The sequence below is a fragment of the Nyctibius grandis genome, chromosome 24, assembly GCF_013368605.1.
Source record: "Nyctibius grandis isolate bNycGra1 chromosome 24, bNycGra1.pri, whole genome shotgun sequence".
Taxonomy (NCBI): domain Eukaryota; kingdom Metazoa; phylum Chordata; class Aves; order Nyctibiiformes; family Nyctibiidae; genus Nyctibius; species Nyctibius grandis.
Window position 1 is genome coordinate 4525771 of NC_090681.1, and position 18799 is coordinate 4544569.

Below are 18799 nucleotides of genomic sequence, written 5' to 3' on the forward strand. Positions count from 1 at the left end.
TCTCTCTCATTTGTAGCCCAGACTAGAGTTTAGGTTTTGGTGTTAGGTTGGGATTGTCTAAATATCTTCTGCCCCTTTCCTTTGAATAAAATGGGTTGTCCAGTTACTTTGTGCTTTTCTATTCACCCAAGGTACCTTCACCTACCAGGCTGCTGGCTAACAGAACTCCTGGAGTTTGGATGTAAAGAAAAACATGCTGTGTTTAGCCTACAGTTGAATATAGTTGCAGTAAACAAGTTAAAATTATTATGTTGACTTACAGCCCTGCAACCCCCTTCATCTGAGAGCTTTTCTTCTGCTTTAGTTTGTGCATTCTCTCACAGGGCTCTCTTGCTGTCAGGGCAATAAAAAGCTAGCAGAAATACTTCAGTATTGAAGGTACTTGTCCAGAATATTAATAATTGGGTACTTACCATTTGAGCATACTCTCATCAGCTTGTTTTTCACCAGTCCCACTGGCTAAGTGGGCCAGGAGAGGGTATCTGGGCACAGGGCTCCTTGGGAAAGCAGTTACCTTGGGTGATCCTGGGCAAGTAGGTCAGCGCTGGCCCTTTGTGTAACGGCGTCGCTGCTGTTACTGCCTGGGATCATCTCGGAGCATCACCACCCCCATCGCCTTCCCTGCCTGCAGCCAGCCTTTGCCAGGGATTTTGTGTGCAGCCCCCTAAAAAGAAACTGTTCCCCAAAATGCTGGTGACAGCTTGGCATGGCTTTGTGCATGGGTTTGCTGCGGCGATGCTTTCAGATGCCGGGAGGCTGCATGGACACTGTTGGTGGGAGAGCTGGTGGTGGTGTGGTTGGTTCTGGCTTGAGCAGGGTGGTAGAAGTGTCTGTCTGTAGGTCCAGAGGGTTGTGGTGGGTGTTGGGGGAGGATTAGGAGGGGCTGCAGTGTCGGTGAGAGCCTCTTGACTTGACAAGTACCCTTGGCTTTAAGGGCAATGTAATCCTACTCTAGCAATTAAGACTTAATTGAGAAGGAATTGCAAAGGTGTAGGCAAAGACCAGCACAAATGCCTTTATCCAAGAAGAATAAGAACAATCAACAGATTCTTCTACTTATTATTATTATTCTTATTAAGAAATTCTTTGCTGTGAGGGTGGTGAGACACTGGCCCAGGCTGCCCAGAGAAGCTGTGGCTGCCCCCTCCCTGGCAGTGTTCAAGGCCAGGTTGGATGGGGCTTGGAGCAACCTGGTCTGGTGGAAGGTGTCCCTGCCCATGGCAGGGGGGTTGGAACTAGATGGTCTTTAAGGTCCCTTCCAACCCAAACCATTCTATGATTCTGTGACAACCATGGAAGGTTTTTAATTCCTATATGCCTTTAAGAGCCAATTCCTTGAGAAATATCCAGGCGAACACACACACTATGTTACCTATAGAGTCACAACGTGTGCGCTAAGGACCTTACAGCTGAAGGACTGGAATGAAACACGGCTCTGCTCTTGGATCAGTGGCCATGCAAATATGACTAAAAGGACAGATGCGGGCACAAGTGACGCATTCGTAAAGCTTATTTTGTGTCACTGGAACTGCGCTTTCTTCTTAGCAAAGCCTCTGATGGAATTCACTGCTTCTGGTTACTGTAGTTTTGTGCCTCAGGGATGTTTTCTTTCATGCTTTTGGACTAAAAGGGTATGTGTTCCTAGGGCCAGTTCACTTCTGCAGGACTTGGAGAGAAGAAAAAAGAGGAGATAGGAATCCTCAGAGTGTGTTTCTGGAGGCAAGAAGTTGTGTGCTAAGCAGCTTTTTGTGCATGAGGCAGAACGGGAGAAGCTGGGTTTCGTCAGCAGATTGGGTTGGTGAAAAGGCCGTGGAGACGATGGTCTTCGGTTCTGAGCCGCTGTTTCTTTTGTGAACCTAATAAGACAGGTTGCCCCCAAAATGGGGGACTATAGCAGTGGGTTGTAGCAGCGGTTTCATACCCCGAGTTGGTTTGATCAACGCCTGGTTGTCTGACAGCCTAGAGCTGGGAGATTTTGGTGCAGTAGATGTGCTTTGGGAGGGGACAACCATACATGTCCTTGGTGTTTATTGAGTTGTGTAGAGAAGCACGGCTTGCTGGGGGCTGGTGGTAGCAGAGAGACCTGCTGCAGTTCCTATTGCCTCTCTGGTTTGAATTTGATGCCTGATGCTCATTCCTACAAGGGGTGCTTGCTCCAAAACAGCCAGGAGATCTGATTTTGAGCAATTCAGGACTTTTTTTTTTTCACTTCTTGGCAGTGTATGGTGTGGTTCGATTACGTTCCCTTTCTCCCCTCTCCCATGAACAAGGGCAGGCAAAAACCAGCCCGTCCTACAGAATATCCTTTGTGTTTTTGCAGAAACACGCCAAGGGGCAGGATCTACTTAAAAAAGTCTGTGACCACCTCAATCTCCTGGAAGAAGACTACTTTGGTTTGGCCATATGGGACACACCGACTTCCAGGGTAAGAGCCTGCTGTGGCGTGGTGTTCTGCACACAGGTGGATGCAGCTCTTCCGAAGGGTCATCTCTCTTGGGGAGGAGGGGGTGCATAAGCTCTTCTTAAAATTCCTTTTGGTGTCTTCCCAAAAAAAGGACTCAGAGGATCATGATAGAGGCAGAAATTGTGAATAAATGACTACAGGAGTGTGGAGTTTAGTTAAAAAAAAAAAGCTACATGAATGTGGATCTTCACCTGGAGAAAATTCATTATATTGGTTTACTGCAAAATGATGCCGTTAATTTGTAAATCTGTAGCTCAAGGAGTTAGGGGAGGACCAGGCTTTGCTCACTCTAGAAAAGCAGCAGGTTTTCTGATTGTGATTTTAAGAGTACGTTAACTACTCCTAGACTGTAGAAGATGAGCCCGCATGTCGGCACACCGCAGGGGAACCTCGCAGTCCTGGAGCCTGCGCTCACCAGACTGAGCAGGAGTAAAAGCTGGTGCCTTGGCATCAGTGTCATTTTTTGTAAGGTTCAGTCGGAGCCGTCTGGAGCAGTTTTGGGTCAAGGCTTTGCCCTGTGAAAGAACGTGCATGACTCTTCATACCAAAACTCTTACTCACGAGGTTTCAGTTTAAGGTCTTTGTTTGGTTAGACTCAAGCAGTGTCTTATCTTTTAAAGCCTTGGTTAAACTTTAACTCAAGCAATTACTCAAGGTCTGTTTAATGAAGCTAGGCAAAAGTGTACTCAATTGAAATCAAGGGCCCACTTTTATGTCCTTTAGACCAGTTACATCTGTCCTCTAAATACTTAATAACTGCAAGTGTGAATATTTAATACACAAGCAAAATAATGCCCCGTTGCTATTTGGGGCAGGCAGAGCTCTGTCTTGGGTTGGTTTGACTGTCTCTGATGGGGGAAAACACCATTTTTGGGGTTCTTTCTGGTTATGTTTCATTGAACTTCAAAATCTGAAGCTCCATCTCTTTCCTGCTGCAACTTCAAGCAAGACTCGACACTGAGTTACTGATTCACAGGTAGAAATGATCTTAATGGGAAACCAACAGATGAGCTTGTGCACCTCACCCGCAGCCGTGTGGAGCAGGTGGAGATGCACATGTGTGTTCCTGGGCAGGGAAGGGTTGTATGTGGGATTTTCCACCTTGATATTTAGAGAATAAACCTCCCTGGGGACGGGCGTTTTCCCATATGGGAACAGGAAATGGTGACAGTGGATAGAGCAGCTGGTCAGCACCAAAGGAGCTCGATGCTCATGCTGCTCTGAAAGGGAGGATTGTTTCCTACTAATTCGTGACACAGGGTTGGATAAAAGTGTCGTTAATTGCTGTACCCGTCATTGTCTGCTGGATCAGGCAGGGTGAGTGCTGAGGATGCATGACTGCACCCTGGGCTCAGCTGCCCGAAACCCAGCCGCTAGCGCTGCGGGAACGAGCAGTCGTGGCATCAGTGTGGGCGTAGAGATGCTCTGCTTAAAACACTGGCCCTAAAAAGACAGCAAGTGGCATGTCTGCCTTTTGAATGGATTTCGTATCCCCGGTTTTATAGGTTAGAGGGGCGAGAAGATTAAATATAAGTATGGTTGTCTCCCTGCCATGAAGTTACCTGCCCTTCTGGTCAAGACAGATTAGCTTGGAGGATCCAATGGGTTAATTCCTTCACCTCAGGAGACCTGGATGTCCAAATCCTGCTCAGAGCTCGTGAAAATGAAGAAGGTGGTTTAACGTAGCCTCTCCAGGAGGGCTGTTAGCACCACAGTGTCCCCTTCAGTGGGGCAGACCCTGACCTCTGCGAAGGGAAAGGCTCCGTCTTGATGTGCCAGGAGTTGCTCAGGCCGTGCTGGCAAAAGCAAATTGTTTTTTGAGGCTTATGTTGCACCACCATCCCACAAAACCCCAAATTACAGAGCAGGGGAAAAAAGGATATATTTCTAAATTTGTAGCTGAGATAATTACTAGAAACTTGAGTCATACTTAAAGGAGACAAAGTTTATGTCACGCTCCTGTAAAATATTCCAGGCCTTCCCCAGCGATTGGATGTTTTCACTCATATTTCAGTGAACAGGTCGTTAAAAACCATAGCTAATAATAGAAAGGCTTGGCAATCTTTGTTCTCAATAGGGCAAGTATGGAGATGGGGTGCCTGAAATGAATGCAAACATCCTATTTGCCTGGTTTTAAAGGTTCTGGAGAAAAAAACGTGTTGCACAAGTGCCCCTCGTAGCTGGATGTGGCTCTGACCGTACCTGCTGCTGTGTGCTTGCAACCCTAATATGCTGCTTTTTTTTTCTCTTCCTGTTCTTTGTGCTTCCCCTACAAGAACCCGGCAGGTAAAGGGTTGGAAATACACCCACTGAGACCGCAGACTGGAGTAAAAGTTGTGACAAATACACCGTCTCTCCAGTTTCCATGGCTGCATTCGTGTCCGGTGTTGCCTTTTTGCCGTATTTTTAGCGATTTGCAGTTTTCTGTGGTGTTTCTGAAACGTCTGTTAAACTGTGAATGTTTTTATCCTCTTACAGACGTGGCTGGATCCTGCCAAAGAAATCAAAAAGCAGGTTCACGGTAAGCAGATTGAATTTATCTTGTGTGTGGTTCCTCCCCGCTTCCCTAAATAAGCGTGGCTTTGGCGGGCGATGTGTGGGGCCCAGGGATGGGTGAGAGTTCGAGTGAGGGTGTCTGGCAGGGATGAGCACAAGTTCAAGCAGCCTGTGCATCCTTTTTCTTCTTCTTAAGTACTTAGTTATGCTCTAGATTTAGGAAAAAAAAAGTAATTTCTTTGGGAAAACATAGCTCGGGGTGTGTTTGCCCTATGCAAACCCACACTAGCCTTACTATCACGCGATGCTGAAATGGGAGAACTGCTCCTTGGTGGAGGATGGGAAAATAAATGTCAGTGGGAACCAGTTAAATCTCAAAGGAGATGGGGAGAACCTGAGCAAAATTGCATGTTGTAGCAAGGTTTTATGGACTCTGAGGCTGTTTTGGGGTCCAGATAGGGGTACTGGAATGATAAATGGCTTGAGTAGTATCAGGGCAAATGCCAGATGCTCTCCAAAGTTGTATTTTAAGTCTGGTAGCATTGAATTAGTTCAAGATGAGGGCAGTGTCAAATAAATTTGAGAGGCTTTTGTTTTCTCTTGGGAGCAAGTCTGACTGCTTTGGAAGTAAAATAGTGTTTTATGAAAGTAAAATAGTGTTTTGTGAAAGTAAAATAGTGTTTTACCAAAGTAAAATACTGTTTTACGTATGCTTCTGGTGGGGGGGCACAGAACAAAGTGTGTCATTAAGTACAGATTAAGGGGGAAATGCCTCAGGTCTGTGGAGTAGGAACATCTGCTCTTATCAACTTCTCTTGGAATCCGTAGCAGGATGTGTGTAAAGGGCATGAGCTGCTCCTGTCGTGCAGGTAAAATTCAGCTCCCAAATGTAATGAGCAACCTGCTCTGGAGTCTGGTCCCCTGAGATGGGTTAAATGGCAAATTATTTGAATTTACTTGAATATATATTGAATGTACGTATGTGTACACCTATAGATGTTGTTGTACATCTATAGGGAGTCAGTCTCTGCATCCTCCTTGCGATACGTAGGAAACCTCTGCTACCTAAAATGTCTTCTTGGGATAACTTGTTTTGAGCTGTCTGTAATGAAAACAACATGCCTTGTGTTTAATCCCAGTTATGGCGTTGCATAAGAAGTAAATCCATGAGTGCTGCATCCCCCCTCCTCCCTGTTTGAGATTGCGATAAATCTCTGAGCGAGTTGAGCGCAGGGTTACCTTCCCTTTCTGAAATAAATATTATTTGGAACTAGTGTTAAAGGGCACAGAGGGAGGAGTTGTAACTATGAAAATTAATTTGAGTGCTTAATCAGTCACCCAGGACTGTTTGCTGTGGGTAAACATAATTATTTTCAAGGAAACAAGGGAGTAACCCCTTTAGCTCTGTCACTTCAACTGTCCATACCACAAATAATGCCAATTCTAGGTGTGATTACATGGCTTCTCACTCCAGTTAATGCCTGTAACGGCGCTGTACAAGGTTTGCAACCAGCTGTAGTAAAGCATTTAGGTCTGGACTTGTAAAGCTCTTCCTATCTCAGTGCTTGCTGGTTTCTTCCAGAGATTGATGCTTGTATTGTGCTGAGTTTGAACTGTGGTCTGACCGCGGTGCATTAGGCTGCTGAGTGAATTAGCACATCTGCTCCTTACGAGAAATGTGAAAATTGGGTCGAGTGATAAAGCAGTACTAATTCATTAACTTATAGCACACGCCTGACCTCTCTTCATGAATCTTTTTTTTTCAATCAGTGAAAAGAATATGTAATTTAACCTCTTAGCGATGAATTTATTTTTTTCCACAAGTTGTGGTTTATTCAATGTGTTTTTGCCTGCCCTGCTTTGTTTTCTCCTGCTTGTACCTTAGCTCCTGTAAATCAAATAATATCTTACACCGTCTGCTTAAGCAGCAGTATTAAAGCAGTATTAAAATCAGTATTATGATCCTCTAGCTGTAGTTTGAAGATCAGACTGGATATCCCCAGCTTTTTGTAACAACTATCGTGAGGCTTTTCTGGTGTATTTATTTTTCTCAACCTCTGCTTTGTAATTGCAGGAGGCCCCTGGGATTTTACCTTCAATGTCAAGTTTTATCCCCCGGATCCCACGCAGCTGACGGAGGACATAACCAGGTGAATTAACCTGAGAATTCAGGGAGCTCGCTGAGAAAGGAAACCACTAGAACTGGAAGACTGAATAGAAATTTTTAATATTTGGGTGTTATTCCATCCTTCAGCCAGGAGATCAGATGTCTTGGAGAGCGTTTTGTTTGTTTTTAGTGGATGTGTGGGATGCTGCCGCTCTGCATTGAAGTCCACGTGCATAAAGCAGTGTCATTTATAATCCTGGCATGTGTGTGGTTGTATAGAAAGGTAAATTTTTATTTAAAACCAAGATAAAATAAATAAAACTTATCAGAATAGTCCTCTACTTCCTTTCCAGAGTGGAGCTGACCTTAAGCCCTCCTGTCCTCCGTGCTGTTTACTGTGGGAATGTTACCCCACAAGTAAAAATACAGATAGAAGCTGGAAACAAGCATCATGCTGCATTCATCAGTGGCATAAAAAAAGAGATTCTTTTTGATCCTCAAGTTTCTTACATTCTCTAGGCTCTCTGTAAATAGTATTTTGCCTTTCCCCCCCCCAGGTATTACTTGTGTCTTCAGCTTAGACAAGACATCATTACAGGGCGGCTGCCCTGTTCCTTTGCGACTTTGGCTCTGCTGGGTTCATACACGGTCCAGTCTGAGTTGGGAGACTACGATCCTGATCTTCACAGCCCGGATTACATCAGTGAATTTAAATTGGCCCCAAACCAGACAAAAGAGCTTGAAGAGAAGGTTGTGGAGCTTCATAAAACATACAGGTAAGGTGCGGCGGCTGGAGCAGCCTGAAATAATGGAAATAATGGGGCTTTCTGGTATTTTCCCCACCTCTGTTGTATACTTTTGGTTTCCTGCTGCACCAATTTTTATGTTGGCAACAGAAGCTTTAGCAGTAAAGTGTGAATTTTCAGCTATTGAGGATATCAGCTATTAAAAAAAAGATCTAATATTTTAAAGTTATAACCAAATCTTTCTAGAAGCTGAATTTCTTTTTTCCTGCAGGGAGAAGAAACCATGTTTTTAGCGAGCAGATGCAAAGCATGGCAATTGCTTTTTAACAAGTGCTCTTTTTCAACAGTATAGCCATGGAAGTGGGGTTTATTTCACGTGAAAATGCAGTGCAAAGTTTGCTTGTTTTAACCTTGCCCTTTGTCATCTTTTTTTTTTTTTATATTTGCTTTGGGATTTATGTAATTTTTGGATTGCAGTCTGGTTGGAGCAGATCCCGTCTCTGTGTATGTGCTGTAGCCTGCAGCGTGTTTGGAGTTTGCTGCTGCTGTGTTTAATGAGTAACACTTTATAATGTGGAAATAACCTGCAGTTAGGCTGTCCTCCTTGTGTTTTCCAGCGTGGCCATGACCTGGGCAGATGTGTCTTGTTGAGGTAGGGTTGAAGGACTCCTGGGAGTCCCCCCGGTACTAGATTAAAGGGTCACAGCAACCAAACCTCTTCCTCATCTTATTTTGAGTTTATTTTCACAGATGCTCTCGAGGGCTTGGGTTGCAGAAGCTGTGCAGAGCTGTGTGCTCGCCAGCGCAGAGGGCTGGCGTGGAGAGCGGCCAGCTGGTAGCTTCTGCACCCTCCTGGAGATACATTTGGGTTTTAAGGGGATAAAAAAGCCCATAAAACCACTCTGTGATACTGCCACCTTCAACCCAACAGCCCCTTGACCTGTGAAAAGCTGCTGGCTGATGCACTAATAACGAGAACAGAGCGAAGACGAGACCTTCTCGCAGGCAGACGGGAGCGCGGTGGGGAAGGGTGGACGTGTACCCCCGGCTGTGACCAAAGCTACAATTAACACCTCGCTCAACCCCACAAATCAATACTTTACATTGATTCCCCTCCATTTGCACTGAGAGGAGAGGAAATGAGGGAAAATAAGTACTGGGCCGCTGACAAGCTTCATGACTTGAAGTCAAAGGCCTTTAGCTGTGCTAGCAGTGACAGATCTCGTTGCTGAATAATTCATGGCTTCATTAGGAGGATACTTCAAGGGGTAGGACGGAGTTATATTTAACCTGCTTGTGAACGCAGGAGGGAGGAAGCATTAACGTATCCATTTAATTTCTGGTCCATGTTCTGTGAACGTTAAACTGTCAGAGGGTTTTCAGTGGGAAAACTCTGCTACACCACGCTCCATCTCTTGCTACTTTATTTGCAAAGCACAAGGCACGTGTCGGAGGTGATGACCGCTCCTGGGTCTTTCCTAGAGGATTGTCCTTACGGTCATCTTTGTCTGCGCTGTCTCCCACCGCTAAAACCTCTGTTTGCATCGCACACAAGATGTATGCGAGTGCTCAGTAAGAGAGACATCAAAGCAGGGAACAAAATTAAATGTATACAGCGGAATACTCTCCCAGCAGAGCTGTTTGATGGACCTCACACGCCAGAAACTTATTAACAAGGGCACTTCAATAACGTCGATAATAGCCTCCATTATCAGGATGCTTCTGTTAAGCAAAGTTGTGTCGTCTTGCCCCTCCTGCGGACCGGGTACCATCTGCTCCCAGTCTCATTCATCTGCTCTGCCCCAGTAGGAAACGCTGCCGAGTGGTCTCAGCTGTCCTTGCGTGTGGTTTGGAGAACAATAGCTGGGTGTGGGGGGGTCCAGGGGCAGGAGGTCTGGGAGGACAGTACTTGTCACCCTCTGTATTCAGCTGAATTGGTGTTTCTTCCACTGAATCAAGGTTTGGAGCCCGTGTCGCACTTCCTCGACGGATAACTTGCTTTCTTGTCTGGGATCTGTACAGCTCCACAGAAACAAGGAGCGTCTGTTTTATGAGGATGTCTCAAAGCACAAATTTGTGCGTTTGGAGCGATTTAATAATTGCTTCATCTGGGCACAAACTTGTGTTGAAAGCAAAAGAAAGTCTAACGAGTAAATGGTTTTGTGAAGCCTGATCTTTCCTCTCCTAAAAGCAACGGTTACAGGAATACCAAGCCCTTTCTCTTTCCCCAGATCCATGACTCCAGCCCAAGCAGACCTGGAGTTTCTTGAGAATGCAAAAAAGCTGTCAATGTACGGCGTGGACCTTCACCAAGCCAAGGTGAGAATCAGTGTGTGTGCACCTGCCTGTGGATTTTGTGATTTGATTATCCTTCCCTTGCCTGAGCCAGCTCACCCATTTCAGGAGGCTCCTTTTGAAAGATATAGAAAGTTACTGGTACAGAAACACAGACACACAACAGAAATGCCTCGAGCACTGTTGCAAGTGGTGTAAGAGAAGTGATTCTTCCCAATTTGCTTATTATTTATATATTACAGGGTAAGTCCTTGCTCTGAGGAACTTAGAATAAGGCTCTGACCCTGCAAGGTCAGCTGCTCTGCTCGGACAAATGCAGGCTGGACTCTAGACCAGCCCTTTGAGCAAACAGCATCGCAGGAGAGATCTGCAGAAGGGAGGACGTTGTAAGGAGAAACGTGAAGGAAAAGCAAGCCTGGCCCTGGCTGCACAGGGAGCTGGAAGCTGAGGTCTGGGTGGTGGGGAGATGAATTCAGGAGAGCCTCAGGGGAAGACCAAAGGGGTAACTTGGAGGACAGAAATTTGTAACTCTGACTCTACTTAAATCCTCATCTGCTTTCCCAGGACTTGGAAGGAGTGGATATCACTCTGGGAGTCTGTTCCAGTGGCCTTTTTGTTTACAAAGATAAACTGAGAATCAACCGCTTCCCTTGGCCCAAGGTCCTGAAGATTTCCTACAAACGCAGCAGCTTCTTCATTAAGATTCGGCCAGGGGAAGTACGTTCTGATTCCTTTGTGCTCGTGTCTTCTTTAATTGCCTTCTAATTATCACCAACATGTGTGCTTCACTAAAACAAAGTGGAGTAGGGAGCAAGCTGTCCTCTGAATGTGCCTTTTACACTCTATTGGGTTTCTGATCTTGGCTTGGTATTAGGTTCAGGTAGAGCCTGCTGACCTTGCTGAAGCTCTAAACCAGCTATAAAACAATTCAAACAATGTGTTTTGCCAGCACCACCTCCTGGCCCTGCGTGGTATTCCCAGCATCCAGAGGAAAGAGGTGGGAAGTTCACAGCTGAGATTGGGAAAGGACTAACTCCTTTTTTGGAAACAGGGCAAGACAAAGGCTCTTTGTCTCACTTAAAAAAATATTTTTAAAAAATCCAGAGGCATCCCTTTCACTTAGGCTGCTGCAGGCAGAGGGTGGCTGCCCTGACGCTGCCTCTCGTGATCAGGGAGATCCCTGGAGCAGTCTGGCTGCTGGAAATATGGTGGGGAGAGAGGCTGTAATGGGGTTCTGCCTCTTTACTCCTCGCCTTCTTCCTCCTGCTTCGACTGCCGTGACCCAGCCTTGCTGGGAAGTCGATTTTTGACCCCATGCCATGGCTGGGCAGCGTGATGGGAGGATAAATGAGTCTGAACGGCTGCAAAACCTGCAACACGCTCCTCTGCAAATCCTGGTGCATCCCGAGAGGTGTGTGGGGGCTGTGGACCAAGCCCTGTGTTTTCTCAGGCCCAAGCTCCTCCTGCGCATTGTGGAGTGAGTTCAGCTGCTCTTGGGCTAAACCAGTGGTTTGGGCCGCAGCAGAACAAGTTGATGGGCTGGGGACTGGACTCCTGCCACATTTATTTCATGCTGTACCTAAATAACTTCTATTTTCCGCAGCAAGAACAGTATGAAAGTACAATTGGGTTCAAGCTACCAAGTTACCGGGCAGCGAAGAAGCTGTGGAAAGTATGTGTTGAACATCACACGTTTTTCAGGTGGGTTTTCTAAATGGTGGGTTCGCCTTGAATAACGCTTTAGATTAGCTGCTGAAAATGAGCACTCCTCCGGTGTTCCTTGGTGTTTCACAAAATATGAAGTGAAATGGTTGCAGAGTCATTAAGTGTTTATATTGCTATAAATTTCTAGGCAGCTTCTGCTTCATCAGATACATAAGACAGAGGTTTTCTGCCGTGTGTAGATGTGGGGCTTATTGTTAGCACATGTTGTTTTGTTAATCAAGAGGCTTCTTTAATTTGTGTTTTAATTTCTCTTTACCTGACACATCCTAGATCTGGAGGTAGGATTTTTAAATCGTGCGTGTGGTTTTCAGGCTGACTTCCACCGAGGCCATCCCGAAGAGCAGGTTCCTGGCGCTGGGCTCCAAGTTCCGCTACAGCGGGCGGACGCAGGCGCAGACGAGGCAGGCGAGTGCCTTGATCGACCGACCCGCGCCGCAGTTCGAGCGGACGGCAAGTAAGCGAGCCTCCAGGAGCCTCGACGGAGGTGAGTGGCTGGTACCTCTTCCCTCTCCGTGGCTGGATGCTGCAGGATGCTGAAATGCTCCTTAAATGCCACCTAAATTCCCTGCTTTAAAAAAAAAACCAACAAAACAAAACATAACTTCTCACTTTAATACAAACCCTGGATATAAAATACAAACAGAATAGTAGCACTAGCAAGAACTGACTGACAAAAAGGATGTAGGTGGGTGCTGAAGGCTTATGGCAAAGTTCTGGTTGTAAAGCTATTTCCTCATTCAATCTCAACGCTTTTTTCTTTTAGTAAATCAGGAATTATGCTATTGTAGGATTTGTTTTTGTTAAAATTCTCTTTAAAATTACATAGCGTTCCTTGAGGGGAAGATTTTTTGCCACAACTGTTTGAAACTTTTTCAGTGTCTGTTAAAACGATGCTGATGTTTGTGGTGTATCGATGAGGTGGGCTCGTCCCTGACAGTTTTTAAAGAGCCGGATAGCAGCAGGATAGAGGAGGGGAGGCGTGGAAGGGGGGTGCCTAAGGTTGCTCCCCTTGATCTGGATCATGGGGTGCTTGTAAAATTAGGATCCAGGGAAAGGGGAGAATCCCTTTACACCAAGGGCACCTGGCAGAGCAGGAACAGCGTTGCTTTGAGCCCCGAGGTCGTGCTGCATGCCCCAGCACCCTGTGGCCATGCCCCTGCTCCTGGCATGGGTTTACAGGGCTCAGTGACACCCCGAGCCTGGGCTTCATGCCTCAGAGCCGGGCGGGGAAGGGCTGCTTGGTTTGAGCTCCGTACAGCAGCAAGGCAAAATGCCAGCTTGCCTGCAGTCCGGGTGTGTGAGGTTACCCTGACACGATGCATGGAGGCGAGGGGACCAGCGCCATTGGCTGCCCCTTGTCCATGCCCTGTAAACCATTACAACCCCAGATCAGTAGAGGAATCCCCGCTGTAATCCCACCCCCGAATGTCAGAGCTTGGAAAAGAGCAGCCTGTGACTGTAACGCTTCTGTCCCCATTGAAGTCTGCAGCCTGTTGCCATCTGCCGTGTGGGCAGTCGTTAACATGTGCCCCCATTTCTTCAGCTAAACGTGCGACTCAAAAAGTTGAGTTCAGAGCCGTAGAGGAAGAGAAGCAGGAGGAGGTGGTGGTGGTTGAGGTTCCTGAACCAAAACCCGCGGATCAGATCCGAGAGAAGCCAGGTATAGCTGTGGTGGTGGCTACAACTCTTCTGCAGCACCTTTCCTGTCCTTTACATGCTTGTTCCTGACAACTCAAAACAGTTTCACCAAATCTGGCGGCTTTCTTTTTTCGTTTCTTTGCAAGAAGAGTTTCGCAGTCAGAGGACAGACAGCCCGGCAGAGCTCCTGCTCTCATTAAATTTCATTAAACTTTCATAAACTCATTAAATTTCCGCCTTGCACCTCGTTAGACTGTAATTCTTGCGGGGAGGTGGGGAAAAGTTTAGGATGTGCTGGCACTTGAGAACTGTCTCCTTGTTAAATTTGGGTGTTTTTGTAAATGTGGATTAGAAAACTTTGAAGTTGGATCTTGAAACTTCTTGTAAAGCTTCTGAAATTCTTCATCCCGGGACCTGCTTGCCATTTTTTAAGCCTATACTGGGTTTTTTTTTGGGGGGGGTTGAGAAATGCCACCTGTTTTGCTACATGGAGCTTATATTTCTCTTAAGATCAGCACTATTAATAAATATTAATTCCCTTTAGAGGTGTGTAGGCACAACAGAATATTTGAATACTAATAAGCATATCGCAGCAGCGGTGTTGTCACATATTTGCAGTCTTCACCACTTAAATAGCAAATACCTGTGGTGCATTAGGGATGGAGATAATTCATCTGCAAGTGCCTTGTGTACTGCTTCCACCCTGAGCTTTTTTACAGCGCGCTTTTGTTTTGCTGGTGTGAAATCTAGACCAAGCTTTCATAAAATAACATGGCAGACTGTCTCCCCACCACCGTCTTGCCTTGAATTCGTGCTAGTCAGCATCACCTGGCAGGGAAAGCCCGATGCTGTAAAAACAGAAGATGGAGAATTAGCATCTAAGATACCAGGATAGCTGGTTTTATGTTCTTAATCATGTTTAGATTTGAAGCTGATGACTTAATTAAAGCTGCTAGTTTTTATGTAGGTTTTTATCTAGAGGAGCCTGGGTGAGTTTTTCTTGGATTTTACCAGCCAACACCTTCATCTCCCCAGACTTTGCAGGCAGAGCCCATCCTAGTGCTGCACTCGAGGGCAGTTTGCGTGTCCCCACGTGTCCCTGCCAGGGCAGAAACCTGCCAAGCTTATTCGTGTTGTTTTTTCTCCTCTCATCCAATGCACTGTTGGGCCTGGCAGCACTGGAAAGACTGATACACAATTGCTTGGTGAAAAATTACTATTAAGCTGCTTGGTTTAAAAACCTCCTCGCTGTTCTCAGCTGCTGCTTTGGACAGGGATCTCCTCTCGCTCTTTCCTCTGCCGCGGCGCTGGTCGTGTGTCCGTGCGGTTCTCCAGCCTCTCCATTAATGCATGCAAACCTCTTTCTAGCCAAACACGCTCTTGAAACTTTTGAAATGAAACCCATTGCAGAGGAGGAAGAGGAGGAGGAGAAGGTAGAGGTGGTTAAGATTCCTCTTGCTGAGCCAAAGCTACCGGAGCCGTCGCAGCCGCGGTCGGGCCCAGCCGCGGCGGCCTTTGGCATCGGTGAGGCTCCCGCGGCTGCCCGCGCTGCGACCTGCTGGGTTGAAGTGGTGCAGTGCTGTAGGACAGAGGTTGCACCGTTTGTGGTGGTGTTCGTTGCCGTTAAAAAATCACACTCGGCTTTGCAAGTGTGCTGTAACACGCGAGCGCTGCTTTAGCGAGGCGAGGAGGTGCCGCGCCGTGGCTTGGCTGTGTGCCTGCGTGGTGAAGTGAGTGTGCAGTGGCCTTTTAACGCTCCTCTGTTACTGTCCCTTCTTGTAAGGTTCATTCCCCTGAGCTGTGGGAATGTGCAGTGCCTGAAAATCACCTGAAGGTCCCCTGCAATCTGCTTTTTTTCTTCGCTAAGGAGCCAACTTCTTCCCTAGTTGGGTTTTTTTTTTCAGAGCAACTTCACCACTCCAGACAGATACACCCTAATCATAATTAAAAGCAGAGCTCGTTAGTCATTGCAGGAAGAGGAGATTGAAGCCGTGGAGGGAGGTAACTGGGAGCTTCATCCATTTTCTTGAATATTATGAAAAACACTAAACCAGCCCCTGCGCTGAGACTCGAGGATGCTCCATGGGATGGGCTGCAGCAGAGTGGACATCAGCCAGTGGCAGACCCCAGCACATCCAGGATCTCCTGCTGCAGCTGCCCCTTCTTCTCGTTCACCTCCTGCACTTTTTCCTCCTCCTGACACTTCTGTTCCCAGTAGGGCCTGTTTTCTTGGCCAGTGTGATGATGATTGGTATTTTAAAATCTCATATTTTGGAGCAGCGCTTTTTACTGTGTTTAAATTGTCAAGTGTCAAAATAGCTAAAGGTAGTAAATCGAGAAAATATAACTAAAATAATGCAGTTCTGGACAGCACAGAACTCGTTGCTGGATGTCAAAGGAAAAGCCGAGGATCTTTTATTATTTTTCTGATGTGTCTTGGTGCTCTGAAGGCGCTATGAGAGAAGCAGGAGTCCACACAGAGAGGTGGCCCTGCGGATTTACTGACGGCAGAGTTTCCTTTGCTACTTGATCTTTGAGGTGGCATTTTAACACCTGCGTAACTTTTTTAGCCAAACGTGCTCTTGGCGATGTTGAGATAAGCCCAATTGAAGAGGAGGAGGAAGGAAAAACGGTGGTGAGGAGAGAACTAGAGCTGGTCCTGCGGGACCCAGGCACCACCACGAGGGCTTTGCACGCCCGGCATCCTCCTAATCCCGCCTGTCCCTGCCATCTCCCCGTCCCTCTGTACAGCCTCCCCGGCGGCTGTCACCGCTCCTGTGGCATAAATAACACCGGGACACGGCACTGGTTGTCCTTCTGAAAGGATAACACGATGTCTGGCTCACAGAAATGAACTGCCGTGCTGAAGAGGTGGGGAGATAACGGAGATGGCAGTGATGGTTTGGGGTCTTAGTGGGGATTTTCACACAGACGTGGTGTCTTAGAGTTTGTCTTAAAAGTGTAATTTCAGTGTCTGAAAAATCAGGTTCTTTTTGCCCCTCCACCTTGTATGTTTTTGGCCACGTGGAGACTTTATTCTGTCATGTTTCCTACACGTAGGTGAGATGCAGTTATCTTTTCAGTGCAACAGGAATTCTGATGAAGGAGTTACTTAAAATTACAATTTCTTTTTTAACACCAAATTTTCTCATGTCTTTGACTAGCTGGATGGACACTAGTAACCTAGTGTTGGCTGGGGTAAGTTACACAGTGTGACCCTTGCTGCATAAACTGTGACTTTAGGAATACGAGACCACGTCAAAGGAATTATTTCAGGTGACGAGGTGTATTTGTAATGGAACAACTGTAAAAACCAACATCAGGAGAACTAAATAGCTTATTGCATCTGTAGGGACACACAGTGAATTAATTGGGGCTTGCTTTCTCATGGTTGAATATTTTGGAGGTGTCAGGCTTTTCAGGGATCGGGAACTGTCTGGGAAATCAGGAATCGAAGGAAAGAGCAGGCAGCTGATTTTGGGTGTACCTAGTGCTTGTATTTAAGGCTGTCATCCTTCTCTGGAAGGGTGATTTTTTGGCAGCATGCTGCTCATTTCTGCACTGTCACTGATCGGAAGATGCTGGGTATCTTCTCACAGCGGTGCCTTGGGCTGCAGGAAGACATACCCATCTCGGACACGCAGCCTCAGCCTGCTTTGAAACCACCTGGAAGTTGCTGTAAAGTTTTATAGAGCAATGCTTGTTGATTATTTTTTTTTTGTCTCAATTGCTGAAAAGATTGAGGAGATGCCAGCGAGTCAGGAGCTCACCACAGCTATAAGTGTTTCTGTTTTAACGGCTGCCTCGGATGGACTGCTGTGTCTGTTGTGTGTGAAGGACCCAGAATCGATGGCACAGTGTCAAAAATAGATTTGCCTTTCTGGTGTGGCTTCTCTGCAGAGTGCAAGCTTGCTTTTTGTAAACCATCTGTCATGGGGTTTTATTTGTTTTATTTAAACCATAAGGAAAATAATCTCAACTTTCCCGTACTAAATGCACAAGCTGCTTTGCTCAACATCTTTCTTTTCCCTTTTTTTCCCCCGCTCCCTCCTCCCTTTCTTTTTAAATGAGAGCACTGTAATTTGGAAAGCCTTTGCCTGGCGCTTTAGAAACGTTACCCGCTCTGAACCTTGTCCCTGTCTGTCTCTCCCCCATCCTCAGCAGTGGCCGTGATAACCCCTGAGAGGAGTCCCCGTCCCACCTCTGCCCCGGCCATCGCTCAGAGCCACGCTGCAGAACCAGTCCCAGCTAAGCCCGACGTGAAGGACGCAGTCGCTACCTCTAAAGTAGAAAAGGAAGCAGCGAAGCCCGACGTGAGGCGTGAAGAAATCCCTCCGGAGAAAGCCAAGCCGGAGCCAACCGATGCATCAAAGGTAGGTCAGCCCAGACTCGCTTTGGAAGAGGCTGTGCTTGTGTCGGGCTGGAGCATCGGCTCTCGAAGCCGCCCCAAAGCAGCAGCAATGTGCACCTTCCCCTCCCGGGAAGGAAGGGGTTTATTCCTCACCCAGACATGGAGTGGGAGTGAGATACGGGGGTCTGGGTCCCAGGGAAATCCCAGCCCTGACCCTCTGGGTGCAAGGATGGAGGAGGTCCATGCAAGGATGGTCCATGCAAGGATGGTCCATGCAAGGATGGAGGAGGTCCATGCAAGGATGGTCCATGCAGGGATGGAGGAGGTTGGTTTTGGTGGTTGCAGTCAAACTAAATGCGACTTAGTGATACATGGTTAAAAAAGCCAGCAAGAACTGCCCCAAAGTTCACGGTAATTGAATTTAGAGCTCACCCATTGCTAAGCTGTCGCTGCTGGTTCCTGGTACGACAGCAGGAGCAGTTCCAGTGAAATCAGTGATACGGATCAGGTCCGCAGCCCAGCCTCTGAGTGCAAATGTTTTTCACGTTGATAGGTTTCTCTGGGAGAGCTGTTAATGTGTTTCTGCAAACTGGACTGAAACTTTAGTTGTGAATGGCACTGTTGAGACCTTGGGGAGTTTATTGTTTAAATGAATTTTTTTTTAAAACATTATTTGAGCTTTTTACAAATGTCTGAGACCTCTGCTGAGGTTGATCCCATAAGTGAAAATAATGTGAAAAATTATTGTTCATATTACAGTGTCTTTAATATTCTGCAGATCTTACTGACTGGAACCTTCCAGTGTTGCAGCAGAGGTGTATGCCTCGAGATACAAATTTCACATTAATCTGAATATTTAGCTGTTCTCAGCATTACTGGAGCCACATTTTTGCTATAACATATCCCACAGTGGGTCTTGTATGAGGTACTCCAGGGGAGATCACTATTAATTAAGGTTGGGAGATGGAGGTGAAGAA

At 46.6% G+C, this 18799-nt stretch overlaps 1 protein-coding gene across 19 annotated transcripts in view; it reads left to right on the top strand.

Annotated features, from left to right (window-relative positions):
* Positions 1-18799, top strand: part of EPB41 (erythrocyte membrane protein band 4.1) — a 97739-nt gene that overhangs the window by 49395 nt on the left and 29545 nt on the right. For 10 of the 19 annotated variants that reach the window (XM_068417836.1, XM_068417820.1, XM_068417837.1 and 7 more), the window contains 11 exons: positions 2321-2425; positions 4943-4985; positions 7035-7110; positions 7625-7843; positions 10045-10132; positions 10673-10825; positions 11712-11809; positions 12145-12317; positions 13377-13493; positions 14840-14995; positions 17633-17844. In XM_068417836.1, the coding sequence (XP_068273937.1) occupies positions 2321-2425; positions 4943-4985; positions 7035-7110; positions 7625-7843; positions 10045-10132; positions 10673-10825; positions 11712-11809; positions 12145-12317; positions 13377-13493; positions 14840-14995; positions 17633-17844 (1440 nt within the window). The remainder of the gene's footprint in view (positions 1-2320; positions 2426-4942; positions 4986-7034; positions 7111-7624; positions 7844-10044; positions 10133-10672; positions 10826-11711; positions 11810-12144; positions 12318-13376; positions 13494-14839; positions 14996-17632; positions 17845-18799) is intronic. The other 9 variants (XM_068417827.1, XM_068417830.1, XM_068417831.1 and 6 more) reach the window with 2 other exon arrangements.